The sequence below is a fragment of the Petromyzon marinus genome, chromosome 33 (assembly GCF_048934315.1).
Source record: "Petromyzon marinus isolate PM22_M1 ecotype Great Lakes invasive population chromosome 33, UKy_Petmar_22M1.pri1.0, whole genome shotgun sequence".
NCBI classification, from domain to species: Eukaryota; Metazoa; Chordata; class Hyperoartia; order Petromyzontiformes; family Petromyzontidae; genus Petromyzon; species Petromyzon marinus.
The window spans coordinates 11644546-11665446 of record NC_133699.1 but is presented as its reverse complement, the minus strand read 5'-3'; the positions used below and the strand labels follow the sequence as shown (position 1 = coordinate 11665446).

The following is a 20901-nucleotide window of genomic DNA, read 5'->3' as shown; positions in this document are numbered from 1 at the left end:
GCCCTTTGAACTAACCATCATGGCCGTTCGCGTTTGTATAACCCGGTTGTACGTCATAGTCTCGTCTTCCCCCCGCCCCCGTCCCCCCGCTCTGTCCCCCTCCGGCCACCGTCGTGACGTCGCCAGCACCACAAGCGAACGGGAGGCGATCGCTCTGCTCCATGGCGGCGGCGGCGGCGGCGATAGCGGCCGGAGGAGCCAAAGAAACGGGAGCCCGCCTCTAACTCGGGGGCTCCGCTTCCTCCTCCTTCTCCTCTTTCCTTCTTCTCCTCCTCCTATTCGTCGTCTCGCGCCCTGCTTGAGAGTCGCACCCGCCAGGCAGCGGCCGCATTGGCAGCCAAGTGAGAGTGGGTTTCTTCAGGGCCCAGGAGGTGTGTTGGTGTAAACCTCCTCCCTCCCCCCACCACTCCTCGGCGGTCGCTTGGGTGAGTGTCTCTCGCTCGCAGACAGGGGACTTGGGAACATCTTCTAAGGTCGCCTCAAACTGAGAACGACAACAACAACAATGCGTTGAGCTTCCGTGGTGGGGTTTGGCGGACGCGTGGTTTGGTTCGTGCGTTCGCGTCGTGGGTTTTATCATCTCGGTTAACATCATCGTCACCACCATCATCATCATCACGATCGTGATGATGGCTATCGGTGCCATCGTCATAATTGTCATCGTGAGTTTATCACCATCATCACCGTCATTACTCTCCGCCTTTTATGAATTGTCGTTGATACGACCATAGTCACCATTACCACCACCACCGTAGTCACTGTCACCATCGTGATTATCATCGTCTCACTGTCTTCATCACAGCAGACAAATTAATCCCCAGTCGGCCCAGACACTGACATCGCCGTGCGGTCTACCGGACGAACTCTTATCGACGGCACTGTACGTTAGTATGTGCTCGCAAAATACGTGTACATCGGAGGGTGTATGCGGAGAAACGTAATACCCGCGTCTTGAATTACGGCGATACCGGAGTGATTGCATGCAGCCGTGGAAGGTTGAAAGAATGTGGCGAGTGGGACCTCGCAACAAAATACCTGGACCATGGGACCTTTCTTGCCAGCATCAAAATATGATAATTGGTTTTACCCTCGCTGGCAAAAAAACAACAACCAGGTATTAAGATGTTCAGTGTCCAAATAGATCCCTTTTGCGATGATTCGAGTCTGCGTTAACCACACACGGTGCTTGTGGTGAACATGAAAACAAACACGCTCTGATAATATTTGATGCATTGTCTTTGAAACCGATTGGCCTACACCATAGACGGCCTTCTTTAGGGCCAAGTCTCAGACCAGATCATACCAAAAGGCGAACAGTTTCAAAGACAATGCATATATTATCAGAGCATGTTCATCACAAGCACGTGTGGCTAATGCAGACTTGATTCCTTGCAAAAAAGGTTTCTGTTTGGTGTTTTAACATTTTAACACATTTTTTATTGCCATTAAGGGTCAAACCAATTATTAAAATACCTAGAGTGGACAGCACTGTACTGTAATAGGTGATCGCAGATTGTAAAATAATTGGGGGTATAAGGGAGTGGCATAGAAGTCGCCTTGGCGTTCTGTACAATAATAGGTCGTTGCACCACAGTGAGAAGTGGTTAAGAGAGTAGACAGTTTTGGAATCGTAGTTCTACTCGACATCATCCTTAAATTACAGCACATTAACAGGTGCTTGCCTATGACCAGATCACCCGCAATGCGTCCGATCTTGTCAGATCTCGGAAGCTAAGTAGGATTGAGCTTGCTTGGATAGTGTTTGGATTGGTGGCTACTGGTCAAGATACAGGCGTAATAGGCGTTTTGGACAATAGAGGGCAACGTAGCGAAATCTATTGTCATTCAAATCCCCCCTCGACGTTCATTCTGCCCGCACTGACCAGCGTGGTGAAGTATGATCACATTCCTTTTTGCCATGCATGGTGTGGAAGGGTCCTCATCTGGCAGTGGATTGTAAATATAGAGGTGATTGCAAAAAGAGGACAGTGGCACAGGTGCTGAAGCTTTTTATGACCCTCAAATGACAGCACGTTAATCGATGCAAGCAGGAAAACACCGCTGATTAAGTTAAAGCACAGATAGGGAAATACACAACAAAATCTTAAATGGCAGAGTTAATAGAGGCTCGCAACATCAGAAAAGTGATATAAAATTGGTAAACAAGACACTTCCACCCCAAACTTAAAAAAATAACATCGAAGCACCACTGGACCAGTATATTCCAGCAAAATTTGTTAAAACTGTGAAACTCTGGATTGCCTTCTATTTCGTGAGGCTCATGAACTGATTGTGGAATGTTGAACAAACGCTGCTCGGTTGCCTGCTGTGATGGTCAAGAGCCATCCTTAAACAACACCACCATGGGCTCGATCATCTCAGGATAGCAACAGTCCACAAAATGTATTATTGCACCATCTTGGTGGATTGTCGCATAATAAAATGAGCAAAGGTTTGTATCAGGGTAATAATATACACGCTAGGTCATCTAAAGAGGTGTGATTGTAACCATAAGATCGATCCTCCCTTAATGTCTTGCATGTCATGTCACATCACCATACTGCATTTATGATATAGGCAGCCTTTTTTTAGGCCACCAAACTGAAGAGTCAAATTGTGGCCAATGTGTTTGTATATGGTGGAGAGATGTTAACTTCCTCGCCTGGTATAAAGGAGGTCGTGGGTTCGATCCTGACCCTGACGCCTCTATATTTGGAGTTTGCATGTTCTCCCCGTGGTCGTGTGGATTTTTATGTTTTCAGATTTTTCCCTTCCCATTTAGAAACACGTAGTTAGAGTATTTGGCTGCTATAAATGTCCACACGATAAGCCACTTTGTTGAGCTGTAAATTGTGGTCAGGTCACTTTTACCTGGTAAAATAAAAAAATAGTTTATAGTTTTACTAAAGTTATGAAAGTAAATGTGCAGTGAAAGTGATGGTGACACTGTCCATATTCCTATCAGATTTGAGAGGAGATTGAAGAAGAGAAGAACAAGACATGGGCTCCCAGGCGCTGCAGTTTCTCCGCCAGGGCCTCTGGGCATCCCTGACTGGGGGCTGGTGCTTTGACCCGCATCAGAGCAAATTCTCAAATGCTTTCCACCTCTACGTGTGGCTCTTCCTGCTCTGCTTCCCCTTCACGCTCTACCTGGTGAGTTCTCTGCATTGCCTGCTCACAGCATATCCATTGGGATGCATGGTCTTGTAATTGTGTAGTGGGTTCAGTTGAGGCGCACACTTGATCTTGCAGGCAACACGTTTATTCACTAGTTCCAACAGGTAACTCTCTACTTAACTGGATAACGACTAAGGGTGGTGACCACGAGTAACTATATACATACTGGATGGGATAACTACTAAATCGGACCAGGACAACCAACACGCTGCCTGGTCCACATGCGCGAAGACCGGAGACCGAGGACCCACGAGGACGGAGGATTTTTTCCCAGAGATGAACCACCACGATCACCGCCGGGACTCGGCTTTTATCCGCTGTGGCGTGGCCAGGCCCCGCCCTTGACCACGCCCCTTTTCCAGATCTTTCTTGACGATTCAGGGCCCACATAACGTGTCCCTCTCACATCCTCTCTGGTCCTCGTTACGACCTCATCCGGTCACGTGCCCCCTCGGGTTCACCCAGACTGTTATGTCCTCACCCAACCTCTTCCATGGTGTACTCCCTCTGGTGCTAGAGAGAGGTTCCGCACATACGGTACCACTCACTCGGTACTGTCGCTACACTATAGTGACATCATTTATGCCACTACAATTGTACTGTTATTCTTGGTTCTTTCGGTAAAGTCACGTTGAAGAGGAACAATAAAATAATAAAATATATATAAAAAATAAAATTCTCACGACGTTTCGACTGCAACACAAGCAGTCATCATCAGGTTATTGCTGTTGGTTTTCACACCTGATGATGACTGCTTGTGTTGCAGTCGAAACGTGAGAATTTTATTGTTTTATATATATTTTATTATTTTATTGTTTCCCTTCAACGTGACTTTACCGAAAGAACCAAGAATATGAATCACTGCAGTCACGAAAGCTTTAAATCAAAATTTAATTGTATTGTTGTTTTTAAATTGTTGGATCAAAGTCGCAGTGTTGCCTTGTTATTCATGGCCTAGTGCCTAAGGCTCATAATGGTCATGTCTTTATGGAGTTGCTACGACTGGGATTTAAATAACCATTAAGGCATTTTTTTCAAAATCCCTTATGACATCATAGTTGTGTCATGGAGCGGGGAAAGGGTGACACATTCGTTAGCTCACTTGACCATTAACCTGTCCACCTGAGTGTTACTCCTGGTCACTGCTAGCATCAGTAGCAAATGATGTTTGAGCCAGCCCTGGTCCTGGTCAAACAACTCACATGACCAAAATGTATGGGGAACCCTTGACCCAGCAGTCGGTTGACAAAGTGCTGTAAATTATTATTTGTTATTAATTAAATTGGAATCATGTCATATTATCTATCAAATAAATGTCTATACAGCAAATAGGTTATCAAATTATTCGTACAGTTATTTTAAGTGTTATTTCCTCAAGCATGCGTACCTCTGGTCACGTGGTTCCTTATATTTGCAAATATATCCAAGCAGAAAATGGCCAAGCAAGATCTTAAAAAAGGGTATTTAAAGTCAGGAATGCTTTATGGATAAATTAAAAGTAGGATTAATGCGTGTCAATGTGAATACATATTCTGAGTTGGCGGACTGTGACGTGGTTCCAGAAAATGATCATAGAAAATTACACCACAGGGCTACTTCTGGTGTCACTTCATTTGGCCTTTTTACTCAACACTAGAGAGCATTGATCAATACTTTTATTACAGAATTTAAGCCAGGTTCCCAAGTGTAGCCAGATTGAGTGAATGGCATTGAAATTGCCACTCATAATATTGGGAATAATATAATCCTGAACACCGTAAAACCTTTGCTGTAGTTTTCTGCTTTGATTCATCCCTGCCCAGCACATGGATATCTCTTTGGCAATGAAAATGACCATCATATTCTATTTAGCAAATGAGAGTGCTTTTTTTTTGCTCTTTAAATCACTCGCACACAGTGGACCTTTTTGGAATAATACATTGGGAATATTTCTCATTCCCGCTAATTATGATTTCACTGATGGTGTTTGTGGTTACTAAGTGGGTCGTTGGGTGCATTAGTGACATAGCTAGCTGGCTGCTTGATACAAACTTCACTGGTTAAAATCCAACCTCAGCAACGAGATAATAAGCTTAATCTACGTGACTTTCAAAATAAATGTGCAGCCCCGGTGATCAGTATGGACTTACAGGATCCCATGACATTGTTGGCAAGATTGGATCACTTGGTGCTGGCGCCACGGATAAAGTTAAGGGAACGGTGCAGACTTGTTAGATCACTGTAAAATATCTTGTTCTACAAACCATAACACTTGGAACTGAGAACTCATTCTAATGGGTGTGTATTGAATCAATTCGGTTAAAACAGCTGCAAGCCCTGTTTTACTGATGCATAAAGACCACAATGTTTTGAAAAAAATATCTTCCGCTTTATTTTGCATATGCCATCCACAATCCTGGGAACATTGGAATTAAACCCCCCACCACCCATCTGTATCCATCCTCACCACATTGGCTCCCCATGGCATTGTCTGCAGATGGTTCAATAACTTTGGCAAATCTGCTGGGCATTAAGTGCGAGTAAATGTCACTCAAAGGCGCCTCCCTGTGGGGCATTGGTTGGGAATAGTGTTGCATCGAGAACCCTTTTCCTCCCCAGTGATCCCCACATTTGTTTGTGGTGCCAGCTTGGTGCTCGTGGGGCTGCCTTTGTGTACGTGGTGTGCGTGTGTTGAAGTGAGCACAGTTGATCCATTTTTATTAATGCAAATGCTTTCCTGCTTGAGTGGCTTATGCTATTTGAGTGTGGAGGAGTTTACCACAAACACAGTGGCACCGTGTTAAATAAGCATTCGTGTTGTGTTGGTGCCGTCGTTTATATGCAGCTTCATGACATTTTTAAATATCACCTATTTTGGTTTTATAGTTCATTTTTGCAAACGAATGACTCAGCTTCTTCACACTCCAAATGAATCTGGGGTGTTGATAATTTTCTGAGCCAGTTGTGAAAATTCCACATTGCTCATGGTAGAGACCAATCTCACCACAGAACAAGCACTGTTGACTTCTCAGAAAGAGGTGCTCATTTCATCAACCCCAAAGGGATGATGAGCTTAGCTGGTTGCTCACCAGAACTTGGTGAGCAACCAGCTGAGTCGAATGCTCGTATAATTGGAATGTTGCTTGTTGAGCCTCAAGTATATTCACTCAAATCCTGGTGTTGTATAAATTTAAGTTCATCTGCAGAGTAGCATCTGGCGTACGCCTGCCATTATATGATGTGTGCATTGTTTACTGTCGGGGATCTGTTACAGGTTTTGTGATGTGGCAAGGATTACATCTGATTGGAGTTTCAGAACATTAGCCGCATCTTCCAGAATACCACCTGTTCATCTCCCCCCCCACCGCTCCTCAAAATAAAGCTCTCTGGAGGGGTGACAGGTTTTGCACAGTGCAGCGGCTTTTGTCGACACGTGCTGAGATGCATGGCAAGAGATGGTCTCTTTGTGGCAAGATTTGCGAATAGGGCATTTGCGCGTTTGGTGGAGCATGTGTAGGGTCTGTGTGTGTGCCATGCGATACAGTGCATGCACACGCGTGTGTTTTTTGCAGTTTACGTACTGTTTTGTATGCGCGGCATATTGACCTTTGTGTTTCCATTGTGGTAATTTTGGTGGTAATTTTGACCATATCCTGAATGACCTTGGAAGAAAAAAACTAAGCGTGCATTACTGGATTTTCTGTTGGCGACAATGTTTTCTGAGTCAACCCCGATGTAAAACTGTCTCAGAGAAAGTCGTGGGGAATCGTGGCACAATTGCTCGCCCTGTTGGGTCTGCTATCCAGGATGGGAGCTATTTCCTGACACAGTTTTGTCAGGTCGGGGGTAATCTTGAGGATAGGTCGTAATGTGCACCTAGTTTAAGCAGGGGTAAGCTTGGATAGTGTGTTTATGGGAGACTGTCTGGGAATAGCAGTTGTTATAGGCTTGGATTGTGAGGTGGCCTGGCGATGGCACTTCAGCAATTCATTTTATGAATCTGTGTGGACCTTTATAAATCATATCCCCGCATGGATGAGTGTTTTCTGGGTATTCCACTTTCCTTACATCTCATTAATGTAACTGCCCAAACACCCCAATGCAGTACCCTCCTGTGAGAAAGTCTGGTTGAAAAGTAAACTCAGTTTGGCCAGTCTGCTATTGTCCGCTCTTCCTATTAATCGCACCCTGAATCAATCTGCAGGGCTTCCTATAACCCGTGCAAATATCTGCACTCAGCCATGTATATGAGGAATAACCTGGAAGTGTTGCCCTTTGAAGAACCAATTGCAAAGGGCCTCATGTGTCCATAATAACAATGCATGGTCATTACAACCCCACACTAGGACACATACATTTGGTAGTGGTGGTCGCTGTGATTCTCGCAGTGATCCAAGTAGTGGTTCTAGTCGTAGTTCTGATGTTCCCTGCAGTGATCCTAGTGATCTCTGCGGTCTCGGTGGTAATCCCAGTCGGCCCAATAGTGGGTTCGAGTAGTGGTCCCGGTATTCTGGTTTTGGCGCTTTTGTTTCCGATGATCCTGGGAGTGATCGCTGTGGTAGTTCTGGTGATCTCGCCAGTGATCGCAGTGGTCTTGACTGGCCGACAGTGAAGGCTTTGCGATGGGCGATAGATGGCACTGGAGAGAAATCTGTTGTACCGTATTTATGTGCTGTCTTGTCTACGCTACCAGCCTTTACCAACTCACATTGACCAGCATGGTGAGGTGTAAAAAAAACCTAACAACCCGCATGGTGTGAAGAGAATTGCATCCATCTGTGGATTGTAAAGAGCACTGTATGTATACATAAATGAGCACAAGGTTGTGCACAAGGTTATGCTTCATCTCCTACTTACAACCATTAGGTAAAGGCGGAAATTCCTTGTATGGCAGGAGTGAGTCAATCCATAGGGCACCTACAGTTGACTTCCTACCAAGTACCACTCATTTCATCGATACCAAAAGGATGACAGGTTGCATTGCCCTTTGACTAAGTTGTGAACTAGCAACCTTCTATTTCAGGGTCGCACACTAACTGTCTGTGCTAGTCACCAGACAGCGTGTCAATGATAAGGCCAAAACGTGCAGTTTTGTAATGCATTGGTGTCGCCATATTCTACATTGCAGCATTAAAGCTGCCAGCACATATACACTTTAGTATAATCAATTCCCAGGGATGTGGTGATCATTGCGACTTTGCATTTAGCAGGTTTTTGTAGTCCTTAAAAAAAGCATTAAGGGGGCGGGGGGTATGACCATCTAGACTTGGTTTGCAATTCAATGCTGCCACCATTGGAATAGAGCCATTGGCTGTTCTTTTTATTATCGACAAGTAGGTATTGTCTCTTAGCAGCTGTTTTAAACACCGATCCTTACAGGCACGCACTGCCAGCCAGCAGTGGCTTAGTGGGCCACTCATAAGTATTGAAAGTGAAAAACTGGACGCTTAAATGTGATGGGAATGTCGACAATGAGTGATACTGGCCATTCGATTCTCATTAATATTTGTGGGTTTCTCTATTCAACTCTCCGCTTGTGTCTTAATTATTGGGCAGTTGTTAGCGATTTAACAAGGTCATCATGTCACTGTTTTATTGTTTAGTACGACAATTAAAACTGGTGGCCTCGTGTAACATGATTAATTTATCAAGTAAGTTATCAGCTCGTTAGCCTACTTCCTTGTTAAAGGCCTTATACACTCTTGTTAATGTCACTGTGTTTCACACCGGCCTTGGTTAGATCACTTTGCCTCACAGTCACAAAGGTTGTGAGTTTAATTCCTGGTTGGGTTTGTATATTAGTCATCCTGTGGAGTTAGTGACCTCTGCCATGGTAACATGGAGTTTTCACCACTGTCCCAGAGTAACCATTGGTAGATTCTAATTTGCCAAATGGACACGTTGCCGAATGTTCCTTTTCATTATATTCTTTCGTGTGAAAAAAGTTCCAACATCTCTCATCGCAAACAATGTGCAATATTGTCAGGGTGATGTTTCTCGGACATTTTTTCCAAGATGTAAAATTTAATCCTTGGACTTTAACTCCTGTAGTCCCTCGGTGCTGCGCGCACTTATATACATTGAACGTACTCTGCAAATACAGAGCGTGCCGCCGGCAATAAAGGAGGAGGCTGTGATTTTGCATATCTGTTTAAAAAAAGACAGGTATTACTTGCCACCCGCACTGAATGTGTCTGCTGCAGTGGGACGTGTGGGTGGCTAATTTACCCGCGATACCCATTGTTTGATCGTATACTCGTGGGAGCAGCGCCGAGAAGACTGCTCGTGTTTCAAAGGTTCGCTCCATCATTTAGGTGTAAATGGGCACATGTGGTTGTCACGGTTATACAGACCAGAGTAGTGAAGCCATACTCTAAAGCAGGGGTTGGCAACCAAAATAATAAGAAGAACCATTTTTTCAAATTCGGAAAATAAAGTAAAAACTAAAATATTTCAAATGCCGCAATGCATGTGAATACAAGTTGGTTCTCAATAAATAACATCACGAAACAGTCCCTCATGAGCCGCATGCAACTCCTCAGCCGCAGGTTGCCAACCCCTGCCCATGGTGAACTGGGCTTCCATGGCAATCTGAACTTCCATGGTGAAGTGGACTTCCATGGTCAGGAGTCGGCAACCGAAACAACAAGATAGCCATTTTTTTCAAATTTCAAGAGCTGCACTGCAGTATTTAAAGATCCGCAGGTTGCCACCCCCTGCTTTAAAGGAAGATGCAATCCAACAACAAAATCCAGTAGTGCTTTTCTTGTTCACAATCTTCGATGGAAATTTGGCAATGTGCATCTACTGTGGCCATATCTGCAGTTATCATCCATTCTCCACACTGGAAAATGTTTTCCTACTCAAATTAGGCAGTGCGCATCTCCTGTTTATAGCCCGGAGGCAGTGTTAGAAATCGCATTTTGTTATGGGGGTTACAAGTCTATCCATAGGACAACCACTGTTGACTTCCCCACAACGTTGTTACTTATTTTATCAACCCCAGATGGGTTGAATTAACCCCTAAACTAGGATTTGAACTTGCAAACTTCCAGTTGGCGATGCACTCGCTCTGCTGCTGAGCAACTTGGCTAGTCCTGAATGACGAGCAATCTCCTTCCTCTCTTTGCCTTGTCCAGACTTGCACTTTTGTGCACACGTGGGTATTCGATCAATTCTGTACAGCCTGGCAGCCTCCACAGCCATTAATGCCGTTGGCAACTTTCCTGGGTGTTGACTAGGCTGTAACGAGAAGTCTTGGTATGTATGTTGAATTTGCGGACCATACTTAGCCAACCGTGCTCATCGGAGGCGCGGGGTAAGGATAACAAACACAACAAGCAGTTCTAAAGAAATAAATTTTCAATCGAGATAATTTAAAAGTGCAAAGCTCCAGTGGCTTCCTAATATCGGAAGGCAGAATGTTCCAGACGGCCACAGAAGCGCATCTGAAAGCGTGCGAATAGCCAAAAGCGACTGCGTGGATGACCAGAGTTTGCACGATGGTTTATGCTTCTTGACCTCGATCAGCAAGGCATTGTTCAATCTCCCCCTCCCATCCTATCACTCTTATCTACACCTACAGTAGTGCATGGGGCTCGAGCAGGCTCACTTTTATCCTCTGCATTGGTGATCAGAGAGCTTTTAAACTACGATTCCTGCATCTCGATTTATATATAGAATATTTGAAAACGTCAGCAAGTCGCATTGGCATATATTGCTGATGCCTCGTGCACAGAATTGTCTCAATTTCACCTCGGTTTTGGCAGCCGATCAGGTATAAATGGAGGACTCTTGGACCTAGGCTGGACTTGTGCCATTACCTGTTAATCGTATCGCCCAGGGGTCAGAAACTTGCGGCTCTTGAAGCACTGCTTCGTGACGTTATTTATGATGGAGCGTCTCGTATTCACGAGGCATTTGCGGCTCTTGTAATATCGAGTTATTTTTTTTTACCAATTTCCCAAAAAATAGCAGGTCTTGTTATTTTGATTGCCGGCCCCTGGTATTGCCGGTGCCTCAGTAATACCTGCAGCCCAAAAGGTACTGGTGGTGTTAGGCTTCACGGCGGAAACCCTGGAGGTGGGGTTTACTTAACTACGAATGTCACCGTTGCAGTGGACGTTGTTACATTATTTGAGACCACATGCTATGAAATCGATCCTCGCACCACAGGCAATCGAGGATTTACAATTGTGGCTGACAGACGCCAAACTGGCAGTGAGGAGTCTGTCGCAGGTGTTCCTCAGCTGAGGAGCTGAGGATTCCCGAATAAGAAGAACAAGACAACGTTACATTATAGAGAGTGAAAATTGGGAATCCAGTACAAATGAGATGGTACAACCTCATACTCTAGACAGTGCAAATGGCATGGTACAGATGATACAAATGGCATAGACTGCACAAATGAGCCAAATTTACAAACAAACCAGACAAAACAACCAAGAAATGAAATGAATGTGTTCTTAAACCTTCTCATGTGCCCCAGTTATGCTCCTTTTCCACTGCCAAATGCGAAGCTGAGCCATTGCAGAGCCCTCACAGTGTGGGTGGTTTATCACAGGCTATTTGCCGTACCGTGCAGGATCTAAACCAAAATACACAATCCACACACAACGTCTGAAATCAGGCATGGGGCCAAGCAGGACCAGTATCAGGGCTTAATGACAGATTCATTGTTTGACATCAGCCAGTACAACTCAAACAGCATCTGAAGTGGAAAACAACCTGGCCCCTTTTGAGTGAAACTGAGCCGCACCAGGGCTGTGCTAAAGTCAGCCTGGCGAAACTCAGTTGTGCAGTTGGAAAGAGCTATTTGTAATATTTAATGGAAGCAGACAAGTGAGTTTGAATTTTTACATGCTTAGTGGTTGCCTTGGAAATAACAACCACCGGTGACTCCCATTATATCCAGGTTGCGGATTGATTGTGCTTGTGAAAACATAAATAACGTGTTCGCACTCTTGTCCTGGTTTAACGACTCGCTGCTCCTCAGTTGTGACCGTGCGGTCAAGTAAACTGATGACTTTAATCACCATTACCTGCCATGGTCAATGTACTGCTGGGTGAAGGTCTTCCCAAGTCGTCGTCATTCTGTGATTTAATAATCCACCTTGCACCTATGCACGGCCAAATTACATTGCTTCAGCTGTCCCGGTGGACGTCTTCTTGGTTGCATTCCATTCCTTGGTTGCCACTCCATTATTCTTGATTACCATAGGAAACAATATAAACACATGTCACATTGCACGTCTTCACATCCGTTCTACATCTGTAAACAATAGATATGTTTCATATATTTACGTGGATATGTTTCGTATTTTCAGTGTTCTTGTTTTATATCAGACTAGCGGGAAGTACCCGGCTTTGCCCGGGTCTTAAAAATATTTCAAAACTACTCTTAAAAATCTAACAGCAGTGCATACTGTGGTGGTATCTGCTATCATAAGAGCAGTGCATACTGTGGTGGTACCTGCTATGATTACAGCAGTGCATACTGTGGTGGAACCTGCTTTCACTGCAGCAGTGCATACTGTGGTGGTACCTGCTATGATTACAGCAGTGCATACTGTGGTGGTACCTGCCATGATTACAGCAGTGGATACTGACTGGTGGTACCTGCTATGATTACAGCAGTGCATACCGACTGTGGTGGTACCTGCTATCACTACAGTAGTACATGCTGACTATAGCATTATTTATCTACTGTATAGCACAAAGTACTCACCTGACAGAGTGGCGTGGTGAGGCCTAGTCCCGTGCAGAGCCTCCGGCCTCACCTAGATTGTCCAGCTGGCCGAGGTGGCACCTTGGCAGGCTGGGGCTGGGCTGCTACCCCTGACCCCCCCCCCCCCAGCCACGATCTCCCCCGCCGCTCTGCAGTAATATCTACAGCCTATAGTGGTAGCATCTAGCGACTGTATCGTAGTAATAGCTGCACGTATCGGGGTCGGGGGGACATCACACAGTGAAGAATTAACGTCAGCGTTTAGTGTATTTTTATAGCAGTTTTAACGCTTAAGAAATTGTCCCCCTCACTCCCACCGAAGGTGCTTGAGTTGATAAGGTCGTGCACGCGAAATAAATAAACGGCAAGCACACAAAAATCGCATTAAATCGCTAATTAAACGAATTTAAAGTTGATGGATGTGAAAAAGGAATAGTGCTTGCTCACCGCGGGGCTTACGGCGTGGTACCTGGCTATTTTTATTTTTCGTAAACCCCACCGTTGGAGAGGCAAATTGTTTGCAAGCATGCGAACACCACACAAACCCACAAACCCACAAACAGACAATTTTTTACTTTTTTATATATATAGATTGTCCACCCGCCCCCACCTCCCTCATCCCATTACCCTGGTTAATCGAGAGTTGGCTGTACTTCTGCTGGCTGTTTTGTCCAGGTGCTGCCTCCAAACATGGTGTCGGTGGGGATCTACTGCGGAGTCATCGCCATCTTCTTCACCTCGCTGAAGTCCGTCAACTACCGGCTGCACATGATGTTTGACCGTGGCGAGTTGGTGGAGCGTAGCGGCTGCAGCGGTGGCGGCGGCGTTGGCGGCAGCGGCGGCGTCGGAGGAGGAGGAGGAGGCATTGAGATGCTGGACCTACGCTCGCGGCCTCCCGGCGCGCTGCACGACGATGACGAGACGCCGGCGGGACCCGGCCCAAGCAGCGGTGCCAGGCAGGAGTACAGCGGAGGGCCCGGGTGAAGGCACACCCCACTCCCTCCCCCTCCATCCCTCCCTCCATCCCTCCCATATTTCCCCTGTAGCACCACAATGCCGTAGCCAAGGGGCGGTCGGCATGCTGCATCACCGTTATGCATCATGGTCGTCATGAGCATCATCAACCATGATCATTCCACTGCTGGATGGAGGTCTCTTCCATGCCGTGGGCATTTATCACGTCCTGCGATGTAATAATTCACGGTGCACCTGCACATGCTGTTGTCTCCCTGTTATGCGTACTCTTCCATCCTTGGGCTGCCTTGCCATCATTATTCTTGATCATGGGTCATCATCCCTTCTCGCGACGTGGCTTGCCCAAGCCCACTTTTCTTATAATTTATTTCCGATCTTTGTGTTTCTTTTTCTGTCTCTCAATGTTGTGATAAGCAGTATACCTATATATTCTTGGTTCTTTCGGTAAAGTCACGTAGAAGGGAAACAATAAAATAATACAAATATAAAACAATAAAATTCTCACGACGTTTCGACTGCAACACAAGCAATCATCATCAGGTGTGAAATCTACAACAAGAAAATTTGAAAAAAGTGGCGGTTTTTTAACGTTAGCACCACAGATAGCGATTTGACAGTTTGTTCAGATGGACGAGTCCATCTATGTTCGGAAAAGAGGAGGGGGGAGACGAAAAAGAATGGATGCGGTCTGAAAGCCACCTTAAGCGTGATCAATCAAGACCCGAAATGGTTTATCAAATCCTTCCAATGATTGTTAAGCCAGAATCCATCTTCTCGGTTGAAATTGTCTCTGTGTTTGTATATGTGGATACCCTCATGAACGAATCTCTCATGGTAGCCAGATAGCTTGCAAAGAACCTCTGTCTTTGAGAAGTCAATGTCATGTGAACCTACTGAATTATAACAGTGATCTGCCACGGCCGAGGTGTTGGTCCTACCGTGTTTCAGGTCTGCTTTGTGTTCACGAATGCGGTCCGAGACATGTCGTTTGGTTTCTCCAATGTAACTACTACCACAGAGGCAACTTAGTTTGTAGACGCTAGGGTACTGTATGTCCGGAATCACATCTTTTACAGACAGAACCAGATCACGGATTTTATGTAATGTGTTGAATTGGACCTGGATCTCGTGTTTATTCAAGATTTTGGAGATATTTTTTTGTGATCCCCGCAATGTAGGGTAAAGTGATGGTTTTGAAAGGCTCCTCAAGAGGGTCCTATTCATGGTTTGAGTGATAGCTTTGCGGATTGTGTAGTCGGAATAACCATTAGCCTTAAGAGCTTGGTGTACCTACAAACTGGCTCGTTTTCTGTCTGAAATCCTGCGGCCTTTCACTGGAAAAACCACCTCTGCGGTACAAAATTCTACTCACTTGGTATCGACAATCAAGGGTATTTCCCTCTGAACAAACTGTCAAATCGCTATCCGTGGTGCTAACGTTAAAAAACCGCCACTTTTTTCAAATTTTCTTGTTGTGGTTTTCACACCTGTTGATGATTGCTTGTGTTGCAGTCGAAACGTCGTGAGAATTTTCTTGTTTTATATTTGTATTATTTTATTGTTTCCCTTCTACGTGACTTTACCGAAAGAACCAAGAATATGAATCACTGCAGTCACGAAAGCTTTAAATCAAAATAAAAGCAGTATACCCAAACATATAAAGATGCATGAGTGGGCATACACATGGCAGGATATGGGTGAGCCACTTTGAAGTTCGGACGAGAATGTGGGTGGAAAGCACTATTCTTGGGAAGAGGATGTTGTCATGGGTGGGGAACACATGTGGAAATGTGCACTGGTTGCTGCATCAGAGATAATTGTTTTGTCAGCTTTATCGTGTCCAATGACTTGACAGGAAGTTAAATAATGATCGTGTTCGTGTCGGCAGTGACCCTGGCGGGGGCAGCACAAGTGGCAGTGGCGGCAAAGTGGAGGTGGTGGAGCTACACAGGGAGGGAACGCCGCCTCTAGCGTGCAGCTCGCGCAACTCCTGCGCGGGAGACCTGCATCGGGTGAGCTCAACGAAAGGACTCGTCGCTGCTGCTTTGCAATAATTGGTCTTGTCACGTGGCCACCCGTCAGCACCTATAGCATGTATAAGCGGGCTCATTGGTATGTTTATTAAAAGGCCAGCTTATTTTTATTTGAATGTGTTCACGGCAATTACTGTAATGTGTTCCACTGATTAAGTTCCCGCTCTTTTTTTTTTTACCAGGTTGAGATTCTCCCAGTCCCCGAGTCCACTGGCAGTGCCAAAGGTTTGTTCACTGACGTGACGCAACATCTTCCGCATCTGCTATTTCCTCTGCACAGTAGCTACATAGCCTCTTGGTGTCAAGTTTCGAGGATATGAATACTAATTGTTTAAAGTAAAAAAATTCAGGATTTTATGGCTGGTGTCATCAGTAACTGTGTTATCACAAGCTGCTTAAGTTAGTAATGCTTATGTAGGACTCTTTAGGGTTCTGTAAAAATGCACAAAACTCAAAAGAGCTACACTAGAGGAAACTACGACATTTGAGAGTAACGGGAGAAATGCCAGGAGCTGGTTTTCAGAGCTCCCTAGTTTTAGAATTGCTTCTCATGTTTTATTCACAAAAACTTGAATCATTCTAACAGTGAAAACAAGGGCTGAAGAGTTATTTTACACAGATGAACATGAGACAATGGCAACGTTCTGCTTACATCCCCTGAGCTAGTAATGGAAATTGCATATTCCTATGGCAGGGACTGTCATGAACATCAGCGTTCGAACACTTTTTTGTGGTATTAAAAATAAATGTTTTTGCTGCGTCGTGTGATCGTTCAGTGTGCACGTCGGAACAGTGAATCCTTGCCGGCTGATTATTTCCCTGCTTAGCTGAAGCACCGCCGCCCCACTCGCCGCGACGTGCGCGCGCGTCTCACCGTCTCCGCTCGCGGTATGAAAACCCCCACAGATGCGCTCGGGAGGGAGAAGCCGCCTTTGCCGCCGCTACTCTCGTGCGACTCCCCCGCCTCGAGCCACGGCTCGGGCTCCCTCGACTCGGAGACGCAGACGCTGCTGGCGTCCGTGGGCAAGCGCCCACGCGTGGCGAGCGGCGACGCGCCGGCGACCGCGTCCTCCGCCGTCGACGGCGGCCGTCCGACGTGGTCGAGCGAGGCGAGCGAGGCCCCCGCGCGCCGACGTGACGGCCAGGCGCCTCGCGCGTCGCTCAGCGAGTTCCTCGACATGCCGGCGCTGCGGGCCTTCGAGTCGCCCGACGGCCGCGAGCCCGGGAGCCCTCGCGGCGACGCCGCCTCGGTGTCCGTCGACGACTCGCCCGGTAACGCGCCTGACGACGACGACGAAGACGGCGGGGGAAGCGGTGGCGTTGACGGTCCTCGGCTGCCGGACGGAGCCCGCCTGCGGCAGGAGGAGTCGCGGAACAGCCTGCGCAGCCTCAGCTCGGTCGGCTCGGGCCGCCTGCGCTTTGTGGAGGCCGCCGATGACCCTCGCGGCTCACGGTGTGCCGCTGCTTCCGAGGACGATCGCGGCAAGTCCGCGCGGAGCCAGCCGCCCGATCCGAGGGCTGACGAGAAGTCGTCCGCCAGGGCGGACGCGAGGACTAAGCAGAAGGAGCGGCTCCCTTCGTACGGCGGCGAAACTAATGCGAACCCGCACTCCAACCTCATAGCGGCAGACGCGCTGGCGGCGCAGAAGGCGGCCGACGTCAAGGAGGGCAACGGCGGTCGGACTCGGGGTGGCAGGACCGGCGCCGAGAACCTGGACGGGTGCCCGAGCTCGGCGGAGAGTGTCGCACCGAGCCTCGTGGAGTCCCCGGCAAGCAGGGGCGGCAGGCCCGTGCCGGAGAGCGCACGGGTAGCAACGGCGGGGGAGGGCGCGGACCCGGCGGTGCGGCCCAAGTCGTCGAGCTTCCTGCGGCGCGCAAGTCGCAAGCGGAAGACGAGGCGGAAACGCAGCGGTAGCTTTGAGCTGGACCGCCCGAGCGCGGGCTCAGCTCCGAGCCGGGCTCACGGCAGCGGCGGCGAGTACGTGACGGTGCCCACGCCGTTCGGCGTGCGCGACAAAAACAACGGGGACGACGACGACGACGACGACGACTCGAGCGAGCTGAGTTCGCCGTCTTCGACCAACAGCTTCTTCCGAGAGAGCAGCTTCAACAGTAGCTCGACGCACTCCAGCCCATCGCCGGACTCCGATTCGGGGCTTTTCCTCGAGGCGGTGGCGGCGGCGGCGGCGGCGGCCGCGGCGGCCGCCTCACACAAGCACGGGCGGGGGAAACGCGGCGTGTGCGGAGTGGCGGGGGGGAGCGGCGGCGGCGGCGGCGGCGGCGGCGGCAGCGGAGCGGCCCCGCCTGCCGGCACCGGCACGCCAAGGCCCCCGCTGAGGCGGCCGCCGTCGCACTCTGTGTCGCACCCACCCCGGCGTACGCCCAGCATGGCGAGCGCCAAGACGCACGCGCGCGTGCTCAGCATGGATGCCGGGGGGGCCGGGGCGGCGGGCGGAGGGAGAGGTGAGCGGCAGCGAAATTAGCAACGAGAACATTCTTCCGCAAATTTAAATTTTATTGAAGCAGTCGATAAAATGCCCCCCCTCACTCAAGCACCTTCGGTGGGAGCGAGGGGGACATTTTCTTAAGCGTTACAAATGCTATAAAAATACACTAAGCGCTGACGTTAATTCTTCACTGTGTGATGTCCCCCCGACCCCGTTGCGTGCAGCCATTACTACGATGCAGTCGCTAGATGCTACCACTATAGGCCGTAGATATTACTGCAGAGCGGCGGGGGAGATTGTGGCTGGGGCGGGAGGGGGGGTCAGGGGTAGCAGCCCAGCCCCAGCCTGCCAAGGTGCCACCTCGGCCGGCTGAGTGAACAACACTCATCAAACTCGACGGTGACTATTAGTACACGACCAACAACGAAATTAACTAATTTGATTGATGGTGCAGAATCGGACAATTTAGTGCCCCGGGGAAGTGCGAACATGGCAATTTGATATTTTTGAATATAAAAAGTTCACCGATTATCTGATGCCATAGCATTGGGGAGGGGGGACGTGCATGCCGCTCGCACCAATAATTATTAATAACTAAGAGTCGAGAATTCAATGCACGGCTAGGTTGGGGCCTCCCCACACCGTGCAGATCGTTCGGGGGTTATTTGACCTTCCCGAATTGGTGCGCGTTGGTGGAGGTGGGGAGCGTAGACGTGTTGGTTGGAGCAATAATGGAAATTCCCGCACCGCCCTCTGCAGATGACGTAGCCAAAGAGCAGTCTCAAACACCAGTGTGTTGTGCGAGGCGTTCCATAGTCATCGATGAATCGTAAAAACTCGATCCTTATATCGGTACGCACAGGCGCCGCAGCTGGTGGCGGCCCAGCGGACGTCTCGGCAGGAGACTCTGCGGCCGCGGGGGCGACTGCCGGCCCGGCGGTCGAGGACCCCTCGTCGTCGTCGCGTCCCCTCACTTCGTCCAAGTCGGAGCTGGAGAAGAAGGAGGGAGAGGCGCTGGACGAGCGCTCGCTGCTGGGACGCGCCCGCCTGCTCGAGCTCATGTCGCGTGGGCACACGGGCGGCGGCGGCGGCGGCGGCTCCGGCGGTGGAGGGAGCGGGAGCCAGGCGGAGTGGCGCGAGCTGGTGACGAGGAGCCAGATCGCCACCTCGTCGGGGCCGTCCGAGTGGAGGGACCTGGTCACGCGAAGCCACTCGGATTGGCTGGAGCTCGAGGAGCAGGGGGCGGCTGGTGGGGGTGAGAGTGTGTGTCTATTTTGTGTGTGTCTGTGTGCGTGCCTTGATTTGTTTTCATTTGTGCAATCAGTGGCATGCGTGTGGTTGTTGTGTGTGTATGTATGCGAGTGTATTACTTTATTGGTTACTGCTCACGCTCGGACTCGGAGCTACTTGAAGCACAAAAGGGAATTGAGGGTGCTAAAATTAAAAACAGTGTTGCCAGTTCGAATATATATGTATATTTACATTAAAAGCTTGGAGTAATGGATTAATGCTGTTTGAAGGCCATTTTCAAGTGGCTATGGGCCATATGACATGTTGCAGTGGTCACTCATGGTTCTACTACATGGAGGTTGCAAGTGGTACCTCAGACTTTCCAGTCTCAAGGGACTCGTGCAGGTGGATTCTTTGATATCATGTGCAGGCAGCATGGCATGATGATTTACCACAGCTTGGCACCGCATGAGACCAGTTCATCTGGTATGCTGCACGAGACTGCACGTGCCCAATCCGGTGGAGGAAACCGCCGATGATGGAGCCACCGCTATTGCGGTGTGCAGCCTCTCCCCATCCCAGACCCAGAAGCATCCCCCCCCCCCTCCCCCGAGCAGTCTCTTTAACGGCGCGGTGTTTGGGCAGTTCCGTCATCGGTGAGCGAGGAAGGAGGCAAGCCACGGCGGCACAGCAGCATGACGCGCGGCGCGGTGCGGAGGCAGACCGTGCGGCGGCGCCACCACGCCGGCAGCAACCCCACGCCGCCGCCCTCCATCCTGGGCTCGCCGCTCAGGTGAGAGAGAGAGAGATCCCCAGGCGCCATCGCCTGCAAACGTAGTTTCCCGAAGTCGCGTGTGCAGAGCGTGAACTCTGTAACCTTGCGAGGGCGCCGCCGATAACCCACGTCTATCTTGGAAAGGAGACCGGGGACATACGTGACAAATATCTTACCGTAGCAGCGGTAAAAAATTTGTACTTGCAGTGGTTCGTGATTAAAATAGATGTATGCGTTAAATCGTGCTTGCCAAGCATGGATTATTTGGGATTTATGCACTTTAAAATGTGACCTACATGCGAATGCAACAGCTGCTACAAACAAAATAACAAAACAGAATTTGATACAAACAGTACAAATGAAAGAAGAGCAAACGACACAATTTTGTTTTTAAATAGAATCGTATCTGAGTCGTAACAATTGTAGTTGAGTCGATTGAAACATTTGCATAAGGGATGTGGGATGCAAAAAAAATATATAATACCACGTTTTGCCCAAAGAGCTACCGGTTGACTTTGATTTTTTTAATCAAATACTTCTGAAAACAAAATCCTGTTC

General features: G+C 48.3%; 1 protein-coding gene across 3 annotated transcripts in view; it reads left to right on the top strand.

Moving 5' to 3' along the window:
• LOC116948258 (pecanex-like protein 1) overlaps positions 1–20901 on the top strand; it is a 60421-nt gene that overhangs the window by 2399 nt on the left and 37121 nt on the right. For 2 of the 3 annotated variants that reach the window (XM_076071538.1, XM_076071536.1), the window contains exons 2-9: positions 127–425; positions 2966–3153; positions 13559–13863; positions 15747–15870; positions 16074–16116; positions 16798–18354; positions 19201–19593; positions 20214–20361. In XM_076071538.1, the coding sequence (XP_075927653.1) occupies positions 3001–3153; positions 13559–13863; positions 15747–15870; positions 16074–16116; positions 16798–18354; positions 19201–19593; positions 20214–20361 (2723 nt within the window). In that variant the 5' untranslated portion in view covers positions 127–425; positions 2966–3000. Of the gene's footprint in view, positions 1–86; positions 426–2965; positions 3154–13558; positions 13864–15746; positions 15871–16073; positions 16117–16797; positions 18355–19200; positions 19594–20213; positions 20362–20901 lie in introns of those variants that run through there. The other variant, XM_076071537.1, reaches the window with a different exon arrangement.